The sequence below is a fragment of the Lissotriton vulgaris genome, chromosome 11, assembly GCF_964263255.1.
Source record: "Lissotriton vulgaris chromosome 11, aLisVul1.2, whole genome shotgun sequence".
NCBI classification, from domain to species: Eukaryota; Metazoa; Chordata; class Amphibia; order Caudata; family Salamandridae; genus Lissotriton; species Lissotriton vulgaris.
The window spans coordinates 949,761,512-949,781,724 of record NC_141699.1 but is presented as its reverse complement, the minus strand read 5'-3'; the positions used below and the strand labels follow the sequence as shown (position 1 = coordinate 949,781,724).

The 20,213-nt window shown below is 45.2% G+C and overlaps 1 protein-coding gene across 1 annotated transcript in view; it reads right to left on the bottom strand.

Annotated features, from left to right (window-relative positions):
* The window catches only part of ARHGEF26 (Rho guanine nucleotide exchange factor 26), a 452,167-nt gene extending 432,174 nt beyond the window's left edge, over positions 1-19,993 (bottom strand). The window contains exons 1-3 of the mRNA XM_086944113.1: positions 19,675-19,993; positions 15,960-17,138; positions 8,984-9,023 (exon numbers count right to left, since the gene is read on the bottom strand). Of these exons, the coding sequence (XP_086800239.1) occupies positions 8,984-9,023; positions 15,960-17,081 (1,162 nt within the window). The 5' untranslated portion in view covers positions 17,082-17,138; positions 19,675-19,993. The remainder of the gene's footprint in view (positions 1-8,983; positions 9,024-15,959; positions 17,139-19,674) is intronic.
* Between the last annotated feature and the right edge of the window lie 220 nt (positions 19,994-20,213).

The following is a 20,213-nucleotide window of genomic DNA, read 5'->3' as shown; positions in this document are numbered from 1 at the left end:
GCGTAGGGGATGTTAGTGAATAGGTTGAGCAGTTTAGGCAGGCTGACCATCTTAATCAGTGAGGCCACCCCAGCTACAGAGATGGGCATGGCGATCCATCTTGTGATCGTGTCTGTGATGAGGTCAAGTACGCGCTCATAGTTAGCTGTCATCAAATCATTACGGTTACGAGTGATGACTATACCAAGGTACTTAACTGTGTCTTCACACCACATGAGAGGGACTTCTGGGATGCACGGCAAAGTGGCATCTGTGAGAGGGAATAGCAGGGACGTCCCCCAATTAATATTGACCCCAGAGAGATGACCGATGAGGATGAATAGCCATAGGATAGGGTTGAGGCTAGCTTCCGGATTGCGAAGGTATTGGGTGAGGTCATCTGCGTATAAGGAAATGAGAACTTGCCTATTAGGGTATGTAAGGGCATGATCTCGATAGCATTGGTGGACCATAGCAGCTAGGAGCTCGATAGCCAGGGCAAAAAGGAGGGCGAAAGGGGGCACCCCTGTCTGTTGCCTCTGGCTATGGCGAAGGGAGAGGATCTAGTGCCATTCACAAGGCTGCTGGCCCCACAGGCCGGTATATAGCAGGTTTATCCATGCCAGAAAGGCGGTGGGAAATGCCATACGTTGGAGGACCATACGTTGGAGGAAATACACCAGATAATCCCACTCAAAGGTGTCAAACGCTTTGATGGCCTCAAGGAAGACCGCCACCATGTTTGTGTTAGGCTCAATGTCCCGCTGGACAGTGAATAGAGTGTGCAGGTTATGAGATGTGCCTCTACTCGGCACAAACCCAGACTGGTCAGGCAGAACCAGGGCGGTCGTGAGGCAGCTGTCCGGTTCGCGATCAGCTTGGCTAATATCTTGGCATCTACATTTATAAGTGAGAGGGGCCTATATGAATCACATTGTGTAGCCGGTTTCCCAGGCTTCAGGATGGAGATTATGAGTGCCTCCTGCATTGTCTGGGGCAGTATGCCCGTCTCACGAGCTTCCTCAAAAGCGTGTCGCAGTATTGGGATAAGTAAGTGGCGATAGGTCTTATAAAACTCGGGCGGAAGGCCATCTGGGCCAGGGGCTTTCCCCCGATTGCAGTTGCATTATAGCGGCTATGATCTCTTTGTCTTCTTGGTGTGCAAGGAGGAATTCCCGCAGAGTGTCCCCAAGCCAAGCAATCGCGGTGTAGTCGAAAAAGGGTGTGAAGTCGACGGGGTGTGTCCTATGTGAAGTATAAAAGGTTTTGTAAAAGATTCTAAAGTTTGCTGCAATCTCAGGGGTATTCCAATGTGTTTGTCCGTCCTCATCTGCAATTTCAAGGACAGTGTTAGAGAATCTATGTGGGCGAACCAGGGCTGCGAGCGCCTTCCCCCGTCTCTCCCCTTCTCCATAGCAGCGTGCCTGATGATATTTCACCCTAAATTTACACTTTCGTTCTGCCGTCTCCTGATATTCAGAGAGCAGGTCTCTCAAGCGCAATTGTAGTTCTGGGGTGGGGGTGCTCTGCATCTGGGCTTCCATTTGTTTGAGTTCGGCCTCTAGTTTATGAAACGTGGAGCGAATATCTTTTAGGACTCCTCCGCCTTTAGCGATGCATATACCGCGCACGATGACCTTGAAGCCCTCCTATATTACGGAGTAGTGCTTGACTAAGTGCTTGTTGCAGGGAAAGAAGTCCTCAATCTCCTGTTCGAGTTCAGATTTAAATACGGGGTCCAAGAGGGTCTGCAGGGGTAGACTCCAGGACAAGTACGGCGCTTCTTCATGAGAGGGCATGGGTGTGATGAGCACCGGTCAATGATCACAGTATGTGCGGGGGAGGTGAGAGGCCCAGAATAGCCACGGAGTTAGTACTTGAGATAGAATCCACCTATTGATTCGTGACCAGGAGGAGTTGGCAGTGGATATGCAGGAACCCTCCCTATCGTGGGGATGAATTGTGCGCCAGGCATCAATGAGGCCGTGGTCAGTGATGATTTGGTTAAGGGTGTGTTGCGCATTGGAGTAGTGATGAGGGTGTGGATGTGAACGGTCCAGAGCCGGGTCTAAGGTAACCTTAAAGTCCCCTCCCCATACTACATCTGTCGAGTCAAAGTATCTGGAAGAATTCCGGGTCACCCACGTTCGGCCCATAACATGAGATGAACGCAATGGAATGCGCAGCCATTCTGCCCCATAGGATACTGTAGAGCCCTGTGGATCAGCATTGGACCCAATGGGAGTGTAGGGGAGTGTGCATTTAACCACGTGCATAGGTAGAGTATGAGGAAAACCCTCTGTAGCTCAACCAGCGAGATAGGAACGTTCCTGCGGCTGGGATTAAAATGCATTTCCTGAAACATGGCACAGTGTGTATTATGTTGATCTAGGTAAGAAAGAATGTGGCGGCGCTTGCAGGGGTACCCCAGACCTCTCATATTCCAGTTCAGAAAGTTGTATTTGGGTGGACTAGGTCGGTCCTCCAAGGTCGGTTGTCATAAGCCTTTCAGTGAGCGTTAAGTGCATGTCACATAGAGTGCCGAACCAAGTCATACAAAAGATGGTCAGGTCAGTAGTAAGTGGCGTGTAACACCACCCCCCTCCCCACCAACATCAGCAGCCCAATCCTGCCGCATCGCAGTCCCCCCACCCATACACAGTGCCTCATACCTCCTCACGCTCCTAACAGGGGAGGGCGAAGGCAGGGTCATCTAAACACTAAACCAAAACAGTGTTGGGATTCCCCAAGTGGGTAGCATCCAGAAGGCAAACCAGAAACCCCTCGCACCGGCGAGAATGCTCGGGGGATATTGGAAGTAAGTCTCATCTGTCCCAGCGGCGTTGAGATAAAGTCCACCAGTGAATGGAGGGCCAGGAATATATGTGGAGAGAGTTCAACATATTCCATTCAGCATGTCAGTCTGAGGCCTGTGATTGTCCGAGTGCTGAGCGATAGGAGTACAACATTCCCAGCATCCACATCTGATGGCAAGGGTGATAGTCCCAGTGCTGGGGGGAGGGCTTAATTCTACATCCGACGTGCCACCATCTCCATTAGACTTATTGAGGGGGGAGATGCGCCCCGCGGCCTCCTTAGACAGGGTTTTGATGAAGTTGTGGACGTGTTGTGGGTTGGTAAAGAAATGTTGTTTCCCCTAGTGAGTGACTTTTAAGCGTGCAGGGTAGAGCATAGTGTAAGCAATGTTCAATTGTTGAAGCTTCCTCTTAACTGGAATAAACTTGCAACACCCCTCCTGGAAGACCATGGTAAAGTCCGGATAAAGTGAGACCTCGATGCCCTCAAAAAGAACCTTTCCTCGCTCCCTGGCTAAGCGGAGTGCAGCATCTTAATCTCTGTAGTAGAGTAGCTTCGCCATGATGGGGTGGTGCAGGGCCCCGGTGACAGGGCGAGGGGCCAGAGATCGATGTGCTCTCTCGATAAGGAAGACCATTGAAAAGGCCTCTCTCCCAAAGGTAGTGGTCAGCATGCGCTCCAGAAACTCTTCCATTTTGCCCGTAGAGGTGAATTTCGGCACTCCCAGGATCCGCAGGTTATTTCGCCTTGAGCGGGATACGAGGTCTTCGATCTTTGCGGCTATAACCTTTAGGACTTTTTCCATATCAAGTGTTCTGTTTGCGTTCAAGGCAGAGGTGTCCTCCAGGTTAGAGATGTGGCGTTCGGTCTCCTTGATACGAGCATCATGTCTCTCGCTTTTGTGGGTGAGAGCATCCATATGAGCGTTCATGGCGTCCATTTTGCTCTCTATGGAAGACAGGCTAGATTGGATGACCAGTAGTATTGTTTTGAGGTCTTCTATGAAGTTGCGATGTTCTGGGGCGGAGGCGCCGGTCTGTTCTCCCTCCATGTCTGCTTGTGTTCTCATGGACTTGCGGGCTTGGAAGTTCAGTTTGGGTTGTTTGCCATCAGTTCGTTCCATGGTGGCATGTGCAGCACGATGGGAGGCCGGCGGATGAATGCGCCCCTAGGGCTGTCCGCTGGTGCGGCAAGAAGAAGGATATGGTCCGCCACGTGTTCAGGCAGTAGTACGTATACAGTCTTGCACTGTCAGGAGTGTGCAGCGGGCCCAGCAGTCGAGTGGCACAAAGGACAGCAGGTTACGATAGGCACCGGGCGGTGGAGATGGCTGCGCACCAGTAATCCCGCCCAGAGTGGAGAGGCAGAATGGGTGTTGTTGACCCGCAGGCCACAGGGCAGCTGTCCCCCAAATATCGGAGTGTTCCCAGCACAGCAGGTGTCAAGGGCAGTGGGGCGGGAGAGGTTGACGGAGAAAGGCATCAAAGGCTGGTTTCTACCGGCAACCTGAAACGCGACGTCCAAGGCTTCAGTATTGAACAGTGCTGGGGTCTCTTTGAAAAAGGGCAGATGGTGGGTCCAGCGCCGTCTAGGTGTACGACCCAGGCGCAGAGGGGCAAACTGGTGGCGGTGATGAGAGCGGAGCCTAATCCCCAGTTGCAGTCCCCCAATCTGGCCGTGCAGAAATGGGCGTGCTGCGTGATAGCATTGGTCTGCCCAGGACAGGCGAGGTTGTGACGCACAGTTGCAGCCTTTGCCTGTATACAGCAGCCTCAAGTGCTCTGCAGGGTTGCGGCGTTGTGGGCGCCAAACCTGGAGAGTTCAGTAGTCCCTGCTGTAGGGTCCTAACGTAGGAGGCAGTGTAGGTACACTATGCATCTGACGTGGGGAAGAAGGAGGGTAGTGGCAGCAGGCGGAGTGCAGATATGCCACGGGGTGCACTCACCGGTTGAAGGCGTGCTGGTTTCTCTGGCCCCCGGAATATGCAGAACAGGTGGCAAGGCCTCGGGCGCCCCCCCTCGACCTCAGAGAGCCCCAGACAACGTCCAGAGCTGGGGCAGCCACAGAGGAGACGAGGCAGGCCGACTCGGCAGTCCGGGCGAGGGAGTGGCAGACGCCAGGCAGCGACAGCAGCATGAACCTACTAGCAGACACGCCCTCCCGTTGGGCCCCCGTCGTGCCTCAGGTCATGGGAGCGGGCTGCACTAGTCACGGTAACAGCGGATCCGGGAGTTGGGCGTCGCGCTCGCTTATGCAAGGCCGCCGCTCTGATGTCAGAGGCGGCGCCGCAGGCACAGGCGATCTCCCAGGTACAGGCAGCCGGGAGGGTTGACCAGCCGCAACAGGAGGGCACGGAGCAGCTTAGGCACGGCCCGCGCAGGTCGCAGCGCCGGTGTTCTCCGAACTAAGCGGTGGTGTAAGTCGCCATTTTAGGCCACCCAGGCCTTGCTCCCACTGTGTCGTCCCTCGGGAGATTCAGGCCTCGTACAGGAAGAATGGCAGCATCGGCGGACAGCGGGTGGCCCCCTATTCACAGCAATGTCATTTTCAGCAGTGTGGGGCAGACGGAGATCAGGATATTTGACGGATAGTCCCCCAAGCAGCAGGAGACTCATGTAAGTGCGGCCATCTTGCTCGCCGCCCTCTATCGCCCCCTCCATGTTTTGTTCTAGGAACATTAAACAGGAGGAGATTATTTCTGATTCCCTAGTTCTTTGGTAGTACAATATAGATAAAGGACTAAACTTTTCCATAAAAGCATGCAACAAGCCTAAAACAACCATTGCCAATACACAGGTATATCTCTATGTCTGAAGTGATGTCAGAGGAAGTCATGTCACAACCCTTTGATGCATTTGACATTCATTACGTTAAAGGTATTATTTATATTTTCCAGTTAAATAAAGATAAGGCACATACTTTGCTGTGCATACTAGATATGAATTTAAATAGGTGCACACAACGTATGTGTTTCTATGTATAAACCACACATTCATGTTTACTTCTTTGCCCCTACAAAGCAGTGTCTGAGGCACGTGAGATCCACTATGTAAAACTCAACGCAAGCAGATAGAAACTACCTGCAATGCACTAAAAACACAAAGAAGGCGCTGCAAAGATCACTATATGAACTAATGGGCATTTTTATGTTGTTACCTTTTGTACATGTGACTTATGGGGTGAATATCAGCAATGGCATATATCAAATGAACATGTGCTACGGGAAATTAGTGCAATTATCCATGCAGAAAACTCAAAATGATCTTGCTTGTCTGAGTAATACATGAACATCAAATGAAATAGACATTATCACGTAGAGAGGTGAAGAAACAAGTAAAATATATCCCTTAACTATTTGCGCCACATTAAAAGAGGTAATTGTACTTAAATAACTGAAAGAATCAACGTTTCAAAAGAAAGGAGAGGTTAGTGTGGTAGGTACATCTGAATGGGCTCTATTTACTGAAGATGTCAGCAACAGCCTTAAGATTCTTAGTCTTATCAAAGCCAATATTGAGGAAACTAGGGTCGATCCAACATACAAGGAGTAGTCATCTTTCCAAAATCTTCCTGCGGCTCTTCACATGAGAATACTCGCAACTAAGTACAAGTACAGATTCCCAATCAAAACCCACAAACATCAACCTTTAAGCCAATATATTTTAGGAGATGTCCCAGGGACACAGGACTAAGACCATGCTTTATCTGTAACATACCACCACAGTCAAATCCCACTGAAATCAGTTACATGTTATTGCATCGGGGTACTGTAATATCAAATCACCTACAACAACTGACAACTACACTGTATGGTAAGTATATATTTACTATTCTTGACTCCACCCATACTTATTTTAAGAGGCATGTGTAAGTGGAGTTGAAAATCTACATAATTACATTTCAATTCAGTGGCAGGTTCGTGTATTGGATGGAATATTATAGCCATGCAATATCTTCTATGCAATACAGTCACCTACCACCTTGAAATCATTATTCTTCAGAACTTGTGAATGAATAAAGATGCATTTACAAAATGCAAGAGACATTCTACACCAAGAATATAAAAATAGGAAAGATAAGACCTTCAAGAGAAAGTGACCTATCACAATTAATCTTGTAGATATCATACTGTACTTGTTCTTACGATGATCTGTGGTTAACATGCCAATAGGACAATTTGTCAACTTCTCAAGTGAAAAATGAGCTGTTGGGTCATGGACAGCAATCTCTGACATCCCCCTGAACTGTTGGATTTCTTCAATCACTCAAGTCCTCAACACTATCTTTCTCTTTAAGCGGAGTGTACCGAACAGATGTGAACAGCACATCTACTACATTCCTGGCACTGTTCCTCGTGCACGCTTTATATGTTGACTATTTTATACTTTCTACTGTTTAAAAATGCATGATATCTGCTCCATCCTTTCAATATTGTATTTTTCCAAATGACATTGTATCACCAAATCCATAAGCCGTTCTAGCGGTGTCAAATAAGCAGACCACCTGACCACTGTAATCCTATAACTTGTTTCTGCTCAAGTCAAACCAGGTGACCTTCTATCATTCCAATGACAGAAATAATACTCCATGATGTGTGAGAAGACCTACCCAGTTCCATCTGACATTCGCATCTCTGCTTACTGGGAAGAGAGGCAGTGAAAGGCTATCACTCAGGCCTGTACAGCCAAGGGACAGGACAACAGCTTTATTGAGGGAGTTGAGGAAAGGGCCAGGTAAGGGAACGGCACACATGTCTAATGGTTATGTGCACTCATAACTGTCTTTCGGAGGTTCCTGATTCCTCTCATCACTGGTTCGGTCGCTATCAGCTATAGAAAGAACTAGATCCTATCCCAGGGCCTACTCTCCTCATTGGATGTGCCCCTCGCTGGCTTAGTAATTTGGGAGAGGAAGGAGGGACCTGGGCGTGGTGGGGGGCTGGCCTTGGCTGTATGGCATGTCCTCGCCTCTGCACTCAGACAAAAACACCAAACATGTGATTTGGGGCAACAGGTCAAGCTCCCACATTCAAAGGGACATTGTGTGTTTGTGGTTCTGAGTGTCTATCTAGTGCTTTGCTGCACACCCGCTGTCATCTTCCTCTCGGATGGCGGCAGTGTGAGGGCACCAAAGCCTCTCCCGCTCCTTGCCTCCACCCTCTGTGATGGGGGATTGCCCAAGTTACCCACATGGAGCAGCAGTGTGTGACCCTTCGGGCCTTTAGCTTCACATTTCACCTTGCACTTGTCTGCGCTCCTGCACGCTCTACCACCACATAGTACAAGTACTTTGGTTTTCCTGTAGCGAAAGAGTGTTCACCATCATCAAATTACAACACAAGTACATCATGGGCAACAGTGAACAGAGCAAGCTTTCATAACACAAGGAACAGAAACACGGTGTGCTACAGGAGTTCCAGGCTCCCTTTGTGTGTGAATTACGCACTTGCGCCTGCTACCTATGAGCTACCTCTCCTGTGTATTACTTAAGATGGTAAACACCCTTTCAATACACAAAAGAAGCAAAAATGATTGGCATTTCTTTACTAATGAATTTGCTATGTATGGAATTCGCTGTACCCTGCACTTTTGCACTATCTGCTCATGTTTTATAATTACTGTGTGTTTTAATATGTTTTAAATTGTTTATACTGTAAATGCACTTTTATGGTTTGAATCAAAACCGAATAAAGTCCTTTTGACTTGACTTGACTTGATTGGCATTTCTATTGCTTGTTTTACTTTTTTCTTGCAGTTGTTTAAAGTTACATGGCTGGAGTATACACCTGTGTTGCTCCACTGTTGGCAGTCGGAGCAGATTTGGGTAACAATACACTTTGCATGGTTACAATGTTTTGACTCTAGCAGCCTCTGAGGTCCTCGGATAAAACAATCATAGCTACTTTTCCACAAACGTAGCTCAATATATGAAGCCAAAAAACTAACATGACATAAGTGTTTTTGTGCTTACAATTACAATAATCTTTGTTTCACGTTACCCGCACCCGAAAGTTTCATACTGCCTTTCATAAACTATACGATGTTGAACGCTTTATTGTCATTTTTAAGGGACTGTTTTGCCAAAAGTGCACACAAAGGGAAAATAAACTTTTTGAAGGGATTGCCAAGAACAATTAGTTCCATTAGTCAGCCACAACATGGCACAGTTTCCACAATTCACTGCTTACCTTCTCTGCCAAATGTTCCTTGACCTTTCAGAGATTTCTTCTTTTAATGGGTTCAAAGTGCGCAGAAAATAGAAAAGAATATGTCAGTGAAAACTTTAGAGACATTAGCACACAATTATATTTAAATGACTTTAATCCAACCCCTAGTTCTGGGGATGCGTTGCTATCATTGTGCTGTAAACAGAGTCACACAAGGGCTGTGTGCAGCCACTCTTGACAGGGATTACTGAACTGTCAACTCAGGTCACTGGCTTGGCCCCATTGGCTGAGCACATCAGCACTTCCATGAACACATTTTTTCTGTTCGAGGGTATTTTTAAAGCTAGCAGTGAAAACTTTTTTTTGGTACAGGACAGAGTTTTTTTGGTAAACAGGGGGACATCTTTTCTATTGGAAGGCTCCTAACCAGCTCATTAGTCTAAAAAAGAACATTTTAGTGCCAGGAAATTTCAGCTGCATGTGAAGCATGAATATCTGCCCCTATTGTGTGAGCCTTTGGTGGATTCCTTTGCAGGAAAGACTGGATCTTTTCTTTATGTTAATGTCCCTTTGATTACTTGACAATAACCGCATGGGAATCTAATTATTCCAGCCACAGCGGTTATGTGCTGCCTGGAGAGCTGTACCACAAGGTTTATGCAGGAAACCCGCCCAGTGTTTGCGTATAAACAGATTTATGGAACACATCCAAGGGCTTAAAGTAAACATTCACAAGAAATCCACAAAGACAAGTGTCTTTGGCAAAAGGTGCAACCAGACACAGCCATTTGGTGACAGTTCAGTCTTTATAGAGCTATCAAGGTAGCCAAACACAGGCAATGAAGTAATATATGGGCTAAAGTACCCTCTGACGTACATTATAGGGATATTGCAAGTATCCAAGGAATTATACGATTATATAGATGAATGAACTCAAGTTTCTTTATAAGGTCATGAAACTCCAAGGTGGCTTGCAAAAACCTGTCAGCGAACATTAGAGGGTCTTTTATTCCTTATATTACAAGGTCGCACCATTGCCCTTTCCACAAACCATGTGAATCTATGGGGCCTTGATTTTTAACATGAATGATGTATTATGTTTGTAAACAGGAAAAATACTAGTTGAATCTGTAGTGCAAAATAAACATATTAGTATGTGTTGCAGACAGGTTTTTGAATCAGTTTAATGTAAGTCGGATTTAAAAATGCTATGGGACAGAATGTGTAGAAACATGCAGAAATGATAGAATTCCTGTTACGATCTAACTTGGAAAAACATCAAAATGTTGACATAAACATCTCTTTTCTGCTGATCTCTGTTTACTTTAGAAATACAAACCAGTGGAACAAGACCCCATTCTCCCTTCCCTTGGTTAAACTGCAGCTGTGATCTCCCTTTCACCTTAGCTGCTGCCTCTGAGGGGACTAACATGCTGTCACTATTCAACTTTAGGGGCAGAGTTGTCATTGTGTTGTGTCGCTTTTATGCAATTACTAAGTTAGATTTATCAAGCCATCAAAGGCCACCTGGCGTGACCCTGCATATTTTGATAAATCTAGAGCAACACAAAGCAGTGCAAATTGCGTTACTCTGCCCCAGGGAGGCATCCATGGGTGCAGCATGTGTGTTCCCAGCATTCCACCCATTGATGTTGGCGCATTACCAGATTTACCATTGCTGGTAGGCCTGGGAATGTGTCAAAATGCTATGTATACCCAGGTGTGTTGTATGTTCTTACAACGCATTCCGTTGCAACGCATGCCTTTACCACACATGCGTTACAACAAAATGGTTTTTCTACGCATAACCTTTTCCTTGATTTCTTCCGTGGTGATGTCGGACGTCGTTAAGAGGAAGCGGAAGTTCCTTTCCGTTTCCTCTTAAACGATGCCGTTTTACTGCACATCTCGACGTTTCTTCTGGTGAGTTTTTTTTTGGGGGGGACCCCCTCAAGTCCCCCCTTTGTTTTGACCCTTTACCACACATACCTTTACTACGTACCTCGTAGTAAAGGTATGCGTGGTAAAGGCTTTCGTGGTAACCACGCATGCGTTGTAATGCATGCGTGGTAAAGGTATTCGTGGAAACGGCCGCGTTGCAGTGGCCATTTCCCACCCAGGTGAGGTGTAACAAGGAGAAATATCTTTATTACTCCTTGTTATTCCCACTTACTATGTGTGCCGCATTCTGCAGCACACATAGAAAGAAGCAAATGCTCAGAGGATGCTTTTTGTGCAGGAAGGTGTCCCTTCCTGCACAAAAAAAATCCTGTCTGCAACATAGGCATCCTTGCACCACAGCGTAAGGGGTGCTTGCATTGATGCTAGGCAGCATATTGTGCTCCAGTCCCAGGAATGGACAGAAATGCAAATTATCATGATAAATACTGTACATTCCTGCCTTTTCGCACAGCCCAGCAAGGTGGCTAGCTACGCTCTATAAAATAATGATAAATCTGCCCGCTAGTACATTCTTACAGCTGAGCAGTTACGTCATTTCATTATTACTAGAGACGTCACAGTTCAACTGTAATAAGGAAATTAGAGAGTTTTTTTATAATGGTAATGGGATTGTTGCTTCCATACATTATATAAGAAGTAAAGTACCCCTCGATGTACATTATAAGGATAATACAAGTCACCAAGGAGTTCCATAACCATATAGAGGAGCGAGGCCGAAGGCTGAGTCCCTTTGGGAGGTTATGGAACTCTAAAATGATTTGCAATATCCTTATCGTGTATGCCTGTTGGTAATTTAACCGATATAATGCACCGACACACTAACACTTCCCCCACAAACTATTTAAAACCTAGGTGCGTCGCTCTTTCACATGAAAGAGGGATCTTGTTTGCAAACATGAAGAATAAAGATAAAACCTCCACAGCAAAATTAAACACATCAAAAACCTCTTAGATATTTGTTGCAAACAGATATTAGGATACAGTTCAATGCAAGTCAGTTTTTGTTTACAAAAAGAATACAGCGACAGTAGCTCGTGATGTGTAGAAACATGGAGATATTCTAGATTTTCTCTATGGAAGGAGTGCAAAAAATAAACACATTCTTTCTGCTTGTCATTGTAAGCTATTAAAATAGAGCAGAAATAAGAAAAGCAGTGTTCTGTTTTCGTTGCTTTAAACAGCTGCTTCCATTATGCTGAGTGGCGGGTCTGCCTTTCACCTCAGCTGCTGCTGGCTGTGGCAGCAGGCATTTTGATGTCAGACCTCACTGTAAAAACTTATAATGGTCGAGTTTTTATGTCTTTTCTTTATAACTGGTGACTGTGCATCACAAATAATCGATTATAAATAAATGAGAGACTAAAGTTTACACAGAGATTGCAGAATCCTATGTCTTATAAAACTATTCAAATGCACATGCACATAGTGCCATAATTTCATTAAAATCACAGAGGTAGCAGAATTGAGGTGTTATGACATTAAGCCATTCATAAGGGCATAGGAAATTACATCACATGACATTTAGCCTCAAGACGGATTTTTGACTTTTCTTTTTAAACATCACTGATCACTTTAGGCTGCACTGTGTAATTAAACATGATTTATAACCAGGTCAACATACACAACTACAATTAGCAAAAGGCAAACCCAAGGAAACGTTTACTTTAAATACGTCAGTAGTCAGACCTGTTCAACTACAGACACTGCAAAGCAATCTCCAAGGGATGCTGACAGCAGCACAGAGCAACGATTGTTTCCCCTAGTTATGCCCAAAGTATGCACTCTGTCCACAGGCCATGCAAAATATTGTATGCAGAGTAACAGAGGAAGCAGTCCTGTGGTGTGGGAGTCTATTTAAGGTTTTACACAGTTTAAAGGTATGAATATATGTGTTTTACATATTAAAAAAGAAACATAACAGAACATGACACATTATAGGGGTATCCATATGTAAATATATTTAGAAACACTAAAACTCTTGTCTGTGAATTCAAATTAATGTGTTAATTCTGGTGCCATTAAAACACTTTTATAGAAAAAGCAGATGCTTATTGTTTTTAAGGATAACATGCACCTTAAGTATTAAGTACACTAATAATAGTGTTAATCACATTGCTAAAATGCAGTCATGGAATTTTATGATGCACATCAGAGAATATAAATAGCTATTTGGGTGATTTCCTGTTTGTAGGAAGAAGGAGGCAGGTGTGGTAGGTCACTGAAGAATGTAAATAGGGTGGGTGTAGGGTGGCATAGCTATTGACACCTGAGAAGATGGAAGGTCAAGATTATGTTCTTTTTTTATTCAGTGGTATAGAGACAGTATTTACAATGTTGAAATTGTTGATAGGAAATTAAGCTGGATAAGAATGGCTTGAGAAAAGTAAATTGGTTGTAATTCTACATGAATTTGAACTGGAGATAAGTAGAGGTGAATAGTATTATTTGCAGGCACAAGGGAAGTTCATTGCAGAAACAAAGAGCCACAATACAGAGTGAGATCAAATGAGTGGGGAGAGTGGACTTGAAGGCGTACGGGTCCTTCCTCAGGAGCATCAACATGGGCCTTAGCAGCCGCAGAGAGTGGAGCAGAGATATATTTTAGATGCAGCACCATGTTTAGGATTGTAATGGAATTCTTAGGTGGTGCTTAGAGAAATAACTGCATTATGGCTAGAACTGCATCTCGGGGATTTGTTCCCCTGGTAATGGCCGTTTGTTTTCGGGGGGGGGGGGGGGAGTGGCAAATAGGAAGGTGGGTTTAATATGGCAGATGTTCGTGATATTAGCAGTACTAAAAAGACATATCGGAAAGGGTGAGCATGAGTTGAAGGAGCTGGGGAAATTTGGTTTTGAATGGGTTATGAATAATATTGTTTTCAGGGCTAGGCATGTGGGGTGTTGGGAAATAACACTGTAGATGCGGCAATAAATTCACAGAGATTTGGGAGTCCTATTGTTGCTAAATTTATATATCGAGGTTAGTAAGCCTCAAAACTGTTGGTAAGTGAGGAGCCAACAGTGGCATCTGCAGGAGCTCTCCAGTAGAGCGAGAGCATGCGGGACGGTTCTTGAGTGCCTGGAGAAGCTACTTTGGACGCATTCTTTGTCCTAAATTCTAGCGAGAAGAGCTCACTTAATAATTCAGGATACAAAAGATAGAGGGAACATAGTATAAGGGAGTCAGGAGGTGGTCGGCCAAGGGAACCCAAATTAGGTTGCTGGTGAAAAATCTACCATTGAGGAGGCAAAATATCCACATTCTACACTTGATGTCTGTGAGCAGTTTGAGAAGAGAGATTCTTGTAAAATACAACACTTGTAAAGTATCTTGAGTGTAAGCAAGTATACCTTGATACATCACATGAAATAAGCAAACGATTACAGATGTTAGCCAGATGAGTATGTCAATGAACTTAATGGTTGCTGCTGGAAAAAAAGGGCTGCGCTCTGCACATCAAGGGTCAACTCAGCCTACCCTCTATAGAAAGATAATAAACCGAGTACTATTAAATCAGGTAATAACAGCAACTGCTATATAGGGTGCTTTGGAAGGGCAGACATTTTATTTGAAGAGCTAATATAAAATCATTTTGATGATATTATTATAAGAGCAGTGTTGATATTTCCAAATGCGCCCAGACATTCATTATTATGAGCCACAAACAAGCACTGGAAGTTTGGCCTTGTCCCTGACAGTCAGATCCCAGAAAATAATATTGAATCGATTTGTCTACCAAGACGGTCAAAGTGTAGTCACCTGGGCAATCGACCAATGACCAAACTACAATAAAGGTCAATCGGAGACCACTATCTAGGTAGCAGGGAATATGATCGACTCTCATACGAGACATATGTCTTAGGGCTCTTGACTATCATGGCGTACGTAATTGGAGGGCTGACCTGGACGCAGACAACAATCAGTGCCTGAAGGGGACAGAAGTCCAAAACTCTTTCTAGAAGAGAAAATGCCCATATATATTAACGTATACTACTTATTGTGGCTTCCAGTGCTGGCAAGTATCAGGAAGTCGAGGTCTATCATTTAATTACATTCTGTTCTTAACTTCACAGTTCAAATCCCAGGTCAGATCTGTGCTAACTGTTCTTATACACATGTCCACACTTCCAATAATGTTGTTATCAAGCTTTATTCAATGCAGCAGTGCATTGTTTTTCCTTTTGAAGCGAGCCTAAGTCAGTGTGTTTTATCGCTTAAAACGGCTCTTTGCTTGATACTGCTTGAAAATTCCTTGAACGATTAAAAAAACAAAAACACTTCCCACCACCTGGAAGGGTTTAATGATATTCTTCCAGCTTTAACGCTGCCAAAAAAGACAGCAATGAACTTGGCATTTAAAGGATACTAAATATATCAATGTACCTAACTGTAATTGAGGCTGTCAGAACAAAACCACCAAACAAGACAAGACAATCAAAAAAGCAGAGTGGATATGCCCCTATCCTTGAAAACATTCTCACAGTCAGCCAGAGCAAGCCAATAAAATAACTGGGTTAAAGGCACAATGGGGCTTTATTGGGAATTCTTCATCAATGCTAGCACTCCTGCTTACATTCACACCCAACATGGATTGAGTAAGTGTGCCTCGAGGCAGACATATAGGACAGGATGCAAACCAGGAGCATGAGGCTAGGAGTAGAGTGGCTGTGGTTCGCTTAGAAGGCATGGCACCATAGTACTGCGAAAGCAACGTCTGATATAAATATTGTGCTGCCCAGAGACAAATTATTCATATGCCAAGTGTACACAGTTGATACACTTGGAAAAGCGAAAATATGATTTCGGAGACACCAAAATGCACACATTTTGAAAACAAAGTGTAATCCACATTTACTTTGCCCTTGTGACAGATTAAAAGTTTGCTATAGAAACAAGTAAACATTTACCACACAGTAGAGTTGCAAATGGTTTGGTGCTAGTTCCATCATCATGTACAATTTGTCAGAAGCTTGTATATTTTGAACAAACACCAGCATACACAAGTGAGAGCGCATGGTGATATATAGTTATTACCTTTCTCAGCTTCAGTCTTCCTAAACTTGAAAACTTCTCCTTCTCTTCCACAACTGCCTTAAGGTTTGGTTGAGACATTCGACCATTCTTTTTCACATTGGCGGTGTCACCGAAGTCAATGCCGCTAACCACTGCTCTGCGATAGGACGTTGACCTCAGGCCGCGCCTCAGCATACAGAGACTGTCAAAATCAGAATCCGGGTCTGTGTCTCCCTCAGGACCCGCCGCCAAAGACGGGGATCTTGTTTCAACCATACTGCGGACCTTGCGGTTTCGGTTAGCGGGTTCCTCATTTAGATTATTATGACTGTGTACTTTATTAGTGATCTTAATTGCAGAGGCTAGCCCTTTGGGGATAATCTGTTGCAGTCCAACCCGATAAGCCGCTTCACTATGTGTACTTAAGACTACTGACTGGTGTTCGCTCATTGGAATTGGGTTGGACTTTGATCTCTGGAGGTCCGTTTTATGCTCTTGGTAAGTCTTTCGAGAAACAGGTGACGAGCAGAAAGAAGATGTTTGTCTGTCACAAAAAAATTGCTTGGAATGCACTTGAATGTTGTTATTGTTTTCAGTTGATGAAATGGTTCCATTTGGCAAGTGACTTGGACTTGAACTGAAAACAATCTGTTCCGGCTCTGATGTAACCATCGACTGGGTTGAAACCCGCTGTGAACGGGTAAGCCTGTGGTCTGGAGAACATGCAGTGCCATTAGTTGTGAAACTGATAGAATTGTTGGAAACCACTTTCAGATGCTGAAGAGGCTGACCGAAAACATGTGGGCTGCCAGCACTGCCTTCTGGAGACGACGGCGGGCTCTTTCCGTTTGGCGTTGATCCCAGACTGGAGCTGGACTGGAAGAGCCCTCTTCGAAGCCGCCTGCTGTCTGGGGAGGTCAAGATCTTCTCAGCAGGCTGGGTCACTGTAAAGCAGCCCCTGTCTTCCAGGGGGAAGTCTGTCACCAGGACTCCTTCAGGACTTTGATAGGATTGTGGTCTTGGCTTTGAGGCCAGGTTGCGGTACACCTCCTCCTCCAGTGGGCTGTGTGTGGTCGATCTCCGCCACATGGGAACCAGTTTCACATTATTGTTGGTAAAATCCACCTCACATCTGCCATCCATAATGTTGCTCCAGTCTCACCGAAAAACCAGGAAAAAGTCCGGGGAACTTCTTCAACACTAATGAAAGAAACAGTGTTAATGTTGTCACATGAAATTGGGTAACAGAATAATACAATACATCTAATAGGCTGGAGTCATAAATGCCTGTCACCAAAGATGCTTTTGCAATCCCCTCCCTTGGAAATATTTCTATATTTGATCACTTTGGAGGCAACCTGTGTGCTCTCTTTGACCTCAGATGGTGATGCCTGAGCTAACTGGTTAGAATCAAGATGTGCTAAAAAGGGCCATCAACTTTTCTAATTAACATTTATGAACTTTCAGTAAAATTAGTGTACACTAACAGTCAAATATAAGGATTCCTCTGGGCTTTGCACTGGCCCAGCTGTAAACATATTGTTGACTTAAGAAGCAACGGTTTTTAATTTTGCAAAGAACTTTACTGTGGGATATATATATATATATATATATATATATATATATTTTTTTTTTTTTTTTTTTTGGTGCGGTAGTTATTTTTTCCACTATGATGGTCTCTTCAGTTAATTGCAAAAAGCTGAATGAACTGACAAACACATCAATAGCCCTTTCTTCTAGCTATTGATCTCATTCACTAAAAGATGGTTCAGCGTCCTCGTTCCAATGCTGCAGTGGTTTCAGGGCAACACCTGCTTTTAACTGTGCCAGCAAAGTGACTGGCGTGGTACAAATGACTACTAAGTGTAACTGAGATGTGTGAACTCATTGGGTCTCTTACCACAATGTTGAGTCGTATAGGTAAGTACAGATTTACTATTATTAACTATATATATACAGGGCTCGAGTCGGGGTACCGCGCGGGTCGACGGCGTCACCCCACTTATTTTACCGGGTGGACGCCGTCCCCCCTGCCAAACAGCTGGACTTCACGGTTTGGCCTATCTGGGACGAGATCGGAGAGCACATTTTGTGACGTCACTTCCTGTCATGACGTCACTTCCGGTGACCGCGTCCCCCCACTTCTCTTTTTAGGACTCGTGCCCTGTATATATATATATATATATATATCATATGATCAAGGCCGCTTGGACGGCCGAAACGCGTCAAGAAGGACACTGGTAAAATAAAATTATTTGCACTAAGAAGGTCTGCCCTTGTAAATCTGCATGAAGCGGAGGAACAGTGTCACGAGTTTGGTGATATACACATATACATATACATGCACACACACACACACATACATAAAGCTGCTCATATGCATTCCTTCAGGAGATCTTGGGATATTCGATATTGTGTGATACAACCTTTCCATAGTCGAACGTCGGAGAAATACTTTACAGTAAGCATGGACATTAAACAGAAGTAGAAATTAAATCGCAACCACAAAAGAACAGTGGCCACATTCAGGGTCTGGCAACAACAAGCATCACTGGGAAAATCAGGACATTGGGTGAAATCAAAGTTGCAACCAAGCAGTGGGGTCACCCTGAAGGAGGAGGCAGGGCAGTGGAGAAAGGATCAGAAATAAATGCAGACTATAAAGGAAAAAAAAGCGGAGAGGTGAAAGCAATTAAAAAAAGAAACTGAGGACATGAAAAGTACTGAAGAAAGAAAGAAAGAATAATTGAGAACAAAAACATATATGTCGATGTTTTACACACACACACACACACGCGCGAGACGTGGACTTAAACTAAGAGAAAGTGGAGGACGTGGACTTAAACTAAGAGAAAGCGGCATGGGAGCGGCTGCCGAGATTCCCACCTGCCGGGGGATGTGAGTTATATCTCCCCTGGAGATGGATTTCACTTCTGTCGCCAGCGGCGGAATGTCAGCGGGGTTTGTTGTGGCTTCTGAACGCATAAGCAGAGCTGCCAACGAGTTTGTAAGTCGGCTCTCACCAGTTCCCCACACCTGAGGTGTAATGTTTGTCTTGCCCGGACTTATACCACTTGCTCTCAAGTGAAATGTAAATCCCCACATTGTTAGCTGAGGTCAAGCTTTGGGTATCCCACTGAGCGGCAGGTGTGGGGGTGATGGTTGGCAGTATGCGGGGATGGCGAGGGTGTGCATTAGGGTGCGAGGGGAGGCAGGCAGTCTACGGTCCAGCAGGTTTCGTGGCACATTCTACCACTAGTATATGTAGTAGACCTTTGTACGCACTACCATTCCTATGTGATTCCTAGAGTTTATCCATTTCAATCTCTCCCTTGAGTGACTTTACAACTTGAACATTTGCAATTTTTTCTATTTGTATCTCTTCTTCCCTGTGTGTCTTTACAACTTGTACATTTGCATTTTTTTCTATTTGTATCTCTTCCCTGTGTGACTTTACAACTTGTACATTTGCATTTTTTTTTGTTTGTATCTTTTATGTAACTCGTGTAATCCTAAACCCTTATGTATCGCAACTGGTTCTTTTGTAAAGCGCTCTGACACCTTCGGGTAATGTTCGCGCTATAGAAAATCGCATTAAATAAATAAACATCCATCTCGATGGCGGAGCAGGTTATGAAAGAACTAGGGGGGGGGGGGGGGGTGTAGACAAGGAGGATGGCACAGGGCTCTCCCTGTACCGTCCAGTAAAGTGGCAGGCGTCGCGGTCCGGTCTTACCTCCCGGGGCAGGTCGTGCATTCTGGCGGGTCTAAGCTCGGGAGAGGATCCATGCAGTGCCGGCCGGACCCGCTTCACTAGTCCCACGGGCTCTCTTTTCCACCTGTTGCCCCGCAGCAGCACCCCACGGGAAGCATCACACGGGTCGCCGGGAGAGAGGAGAGTTCAGCCCACAAAGTAATAAAAAAGTGTCCAGCAGTCGTGCTCCGAGTGACGCGGCACAGCCTCGGTGTTCCCTCACTTCAAGAGTGTCACTCAGTCTCCTGCGAGGGAAGCCTGCACCCTTTCCTCGCCCCGCGGTGCTGCAGTGTGGCCCGTGAAAGCGGCGACTGTCACCAGTGCCAGGAGCCCAGCCTACGTTTCACACCTAAGAGAGGAAGCAGCGCCCCGCCGCGGCAGAGCGGGGAAGCGCATACACAGCTCGGCTGCAGCTGAGGACGGAATGTGCTCCAGTCTCGGCTTGTTTACAATTTTTCTTCACGTTAACAACTTTTTTAAAAAAATTTAAATATGTGTGCTCTTCGTTCCACACATTTTTG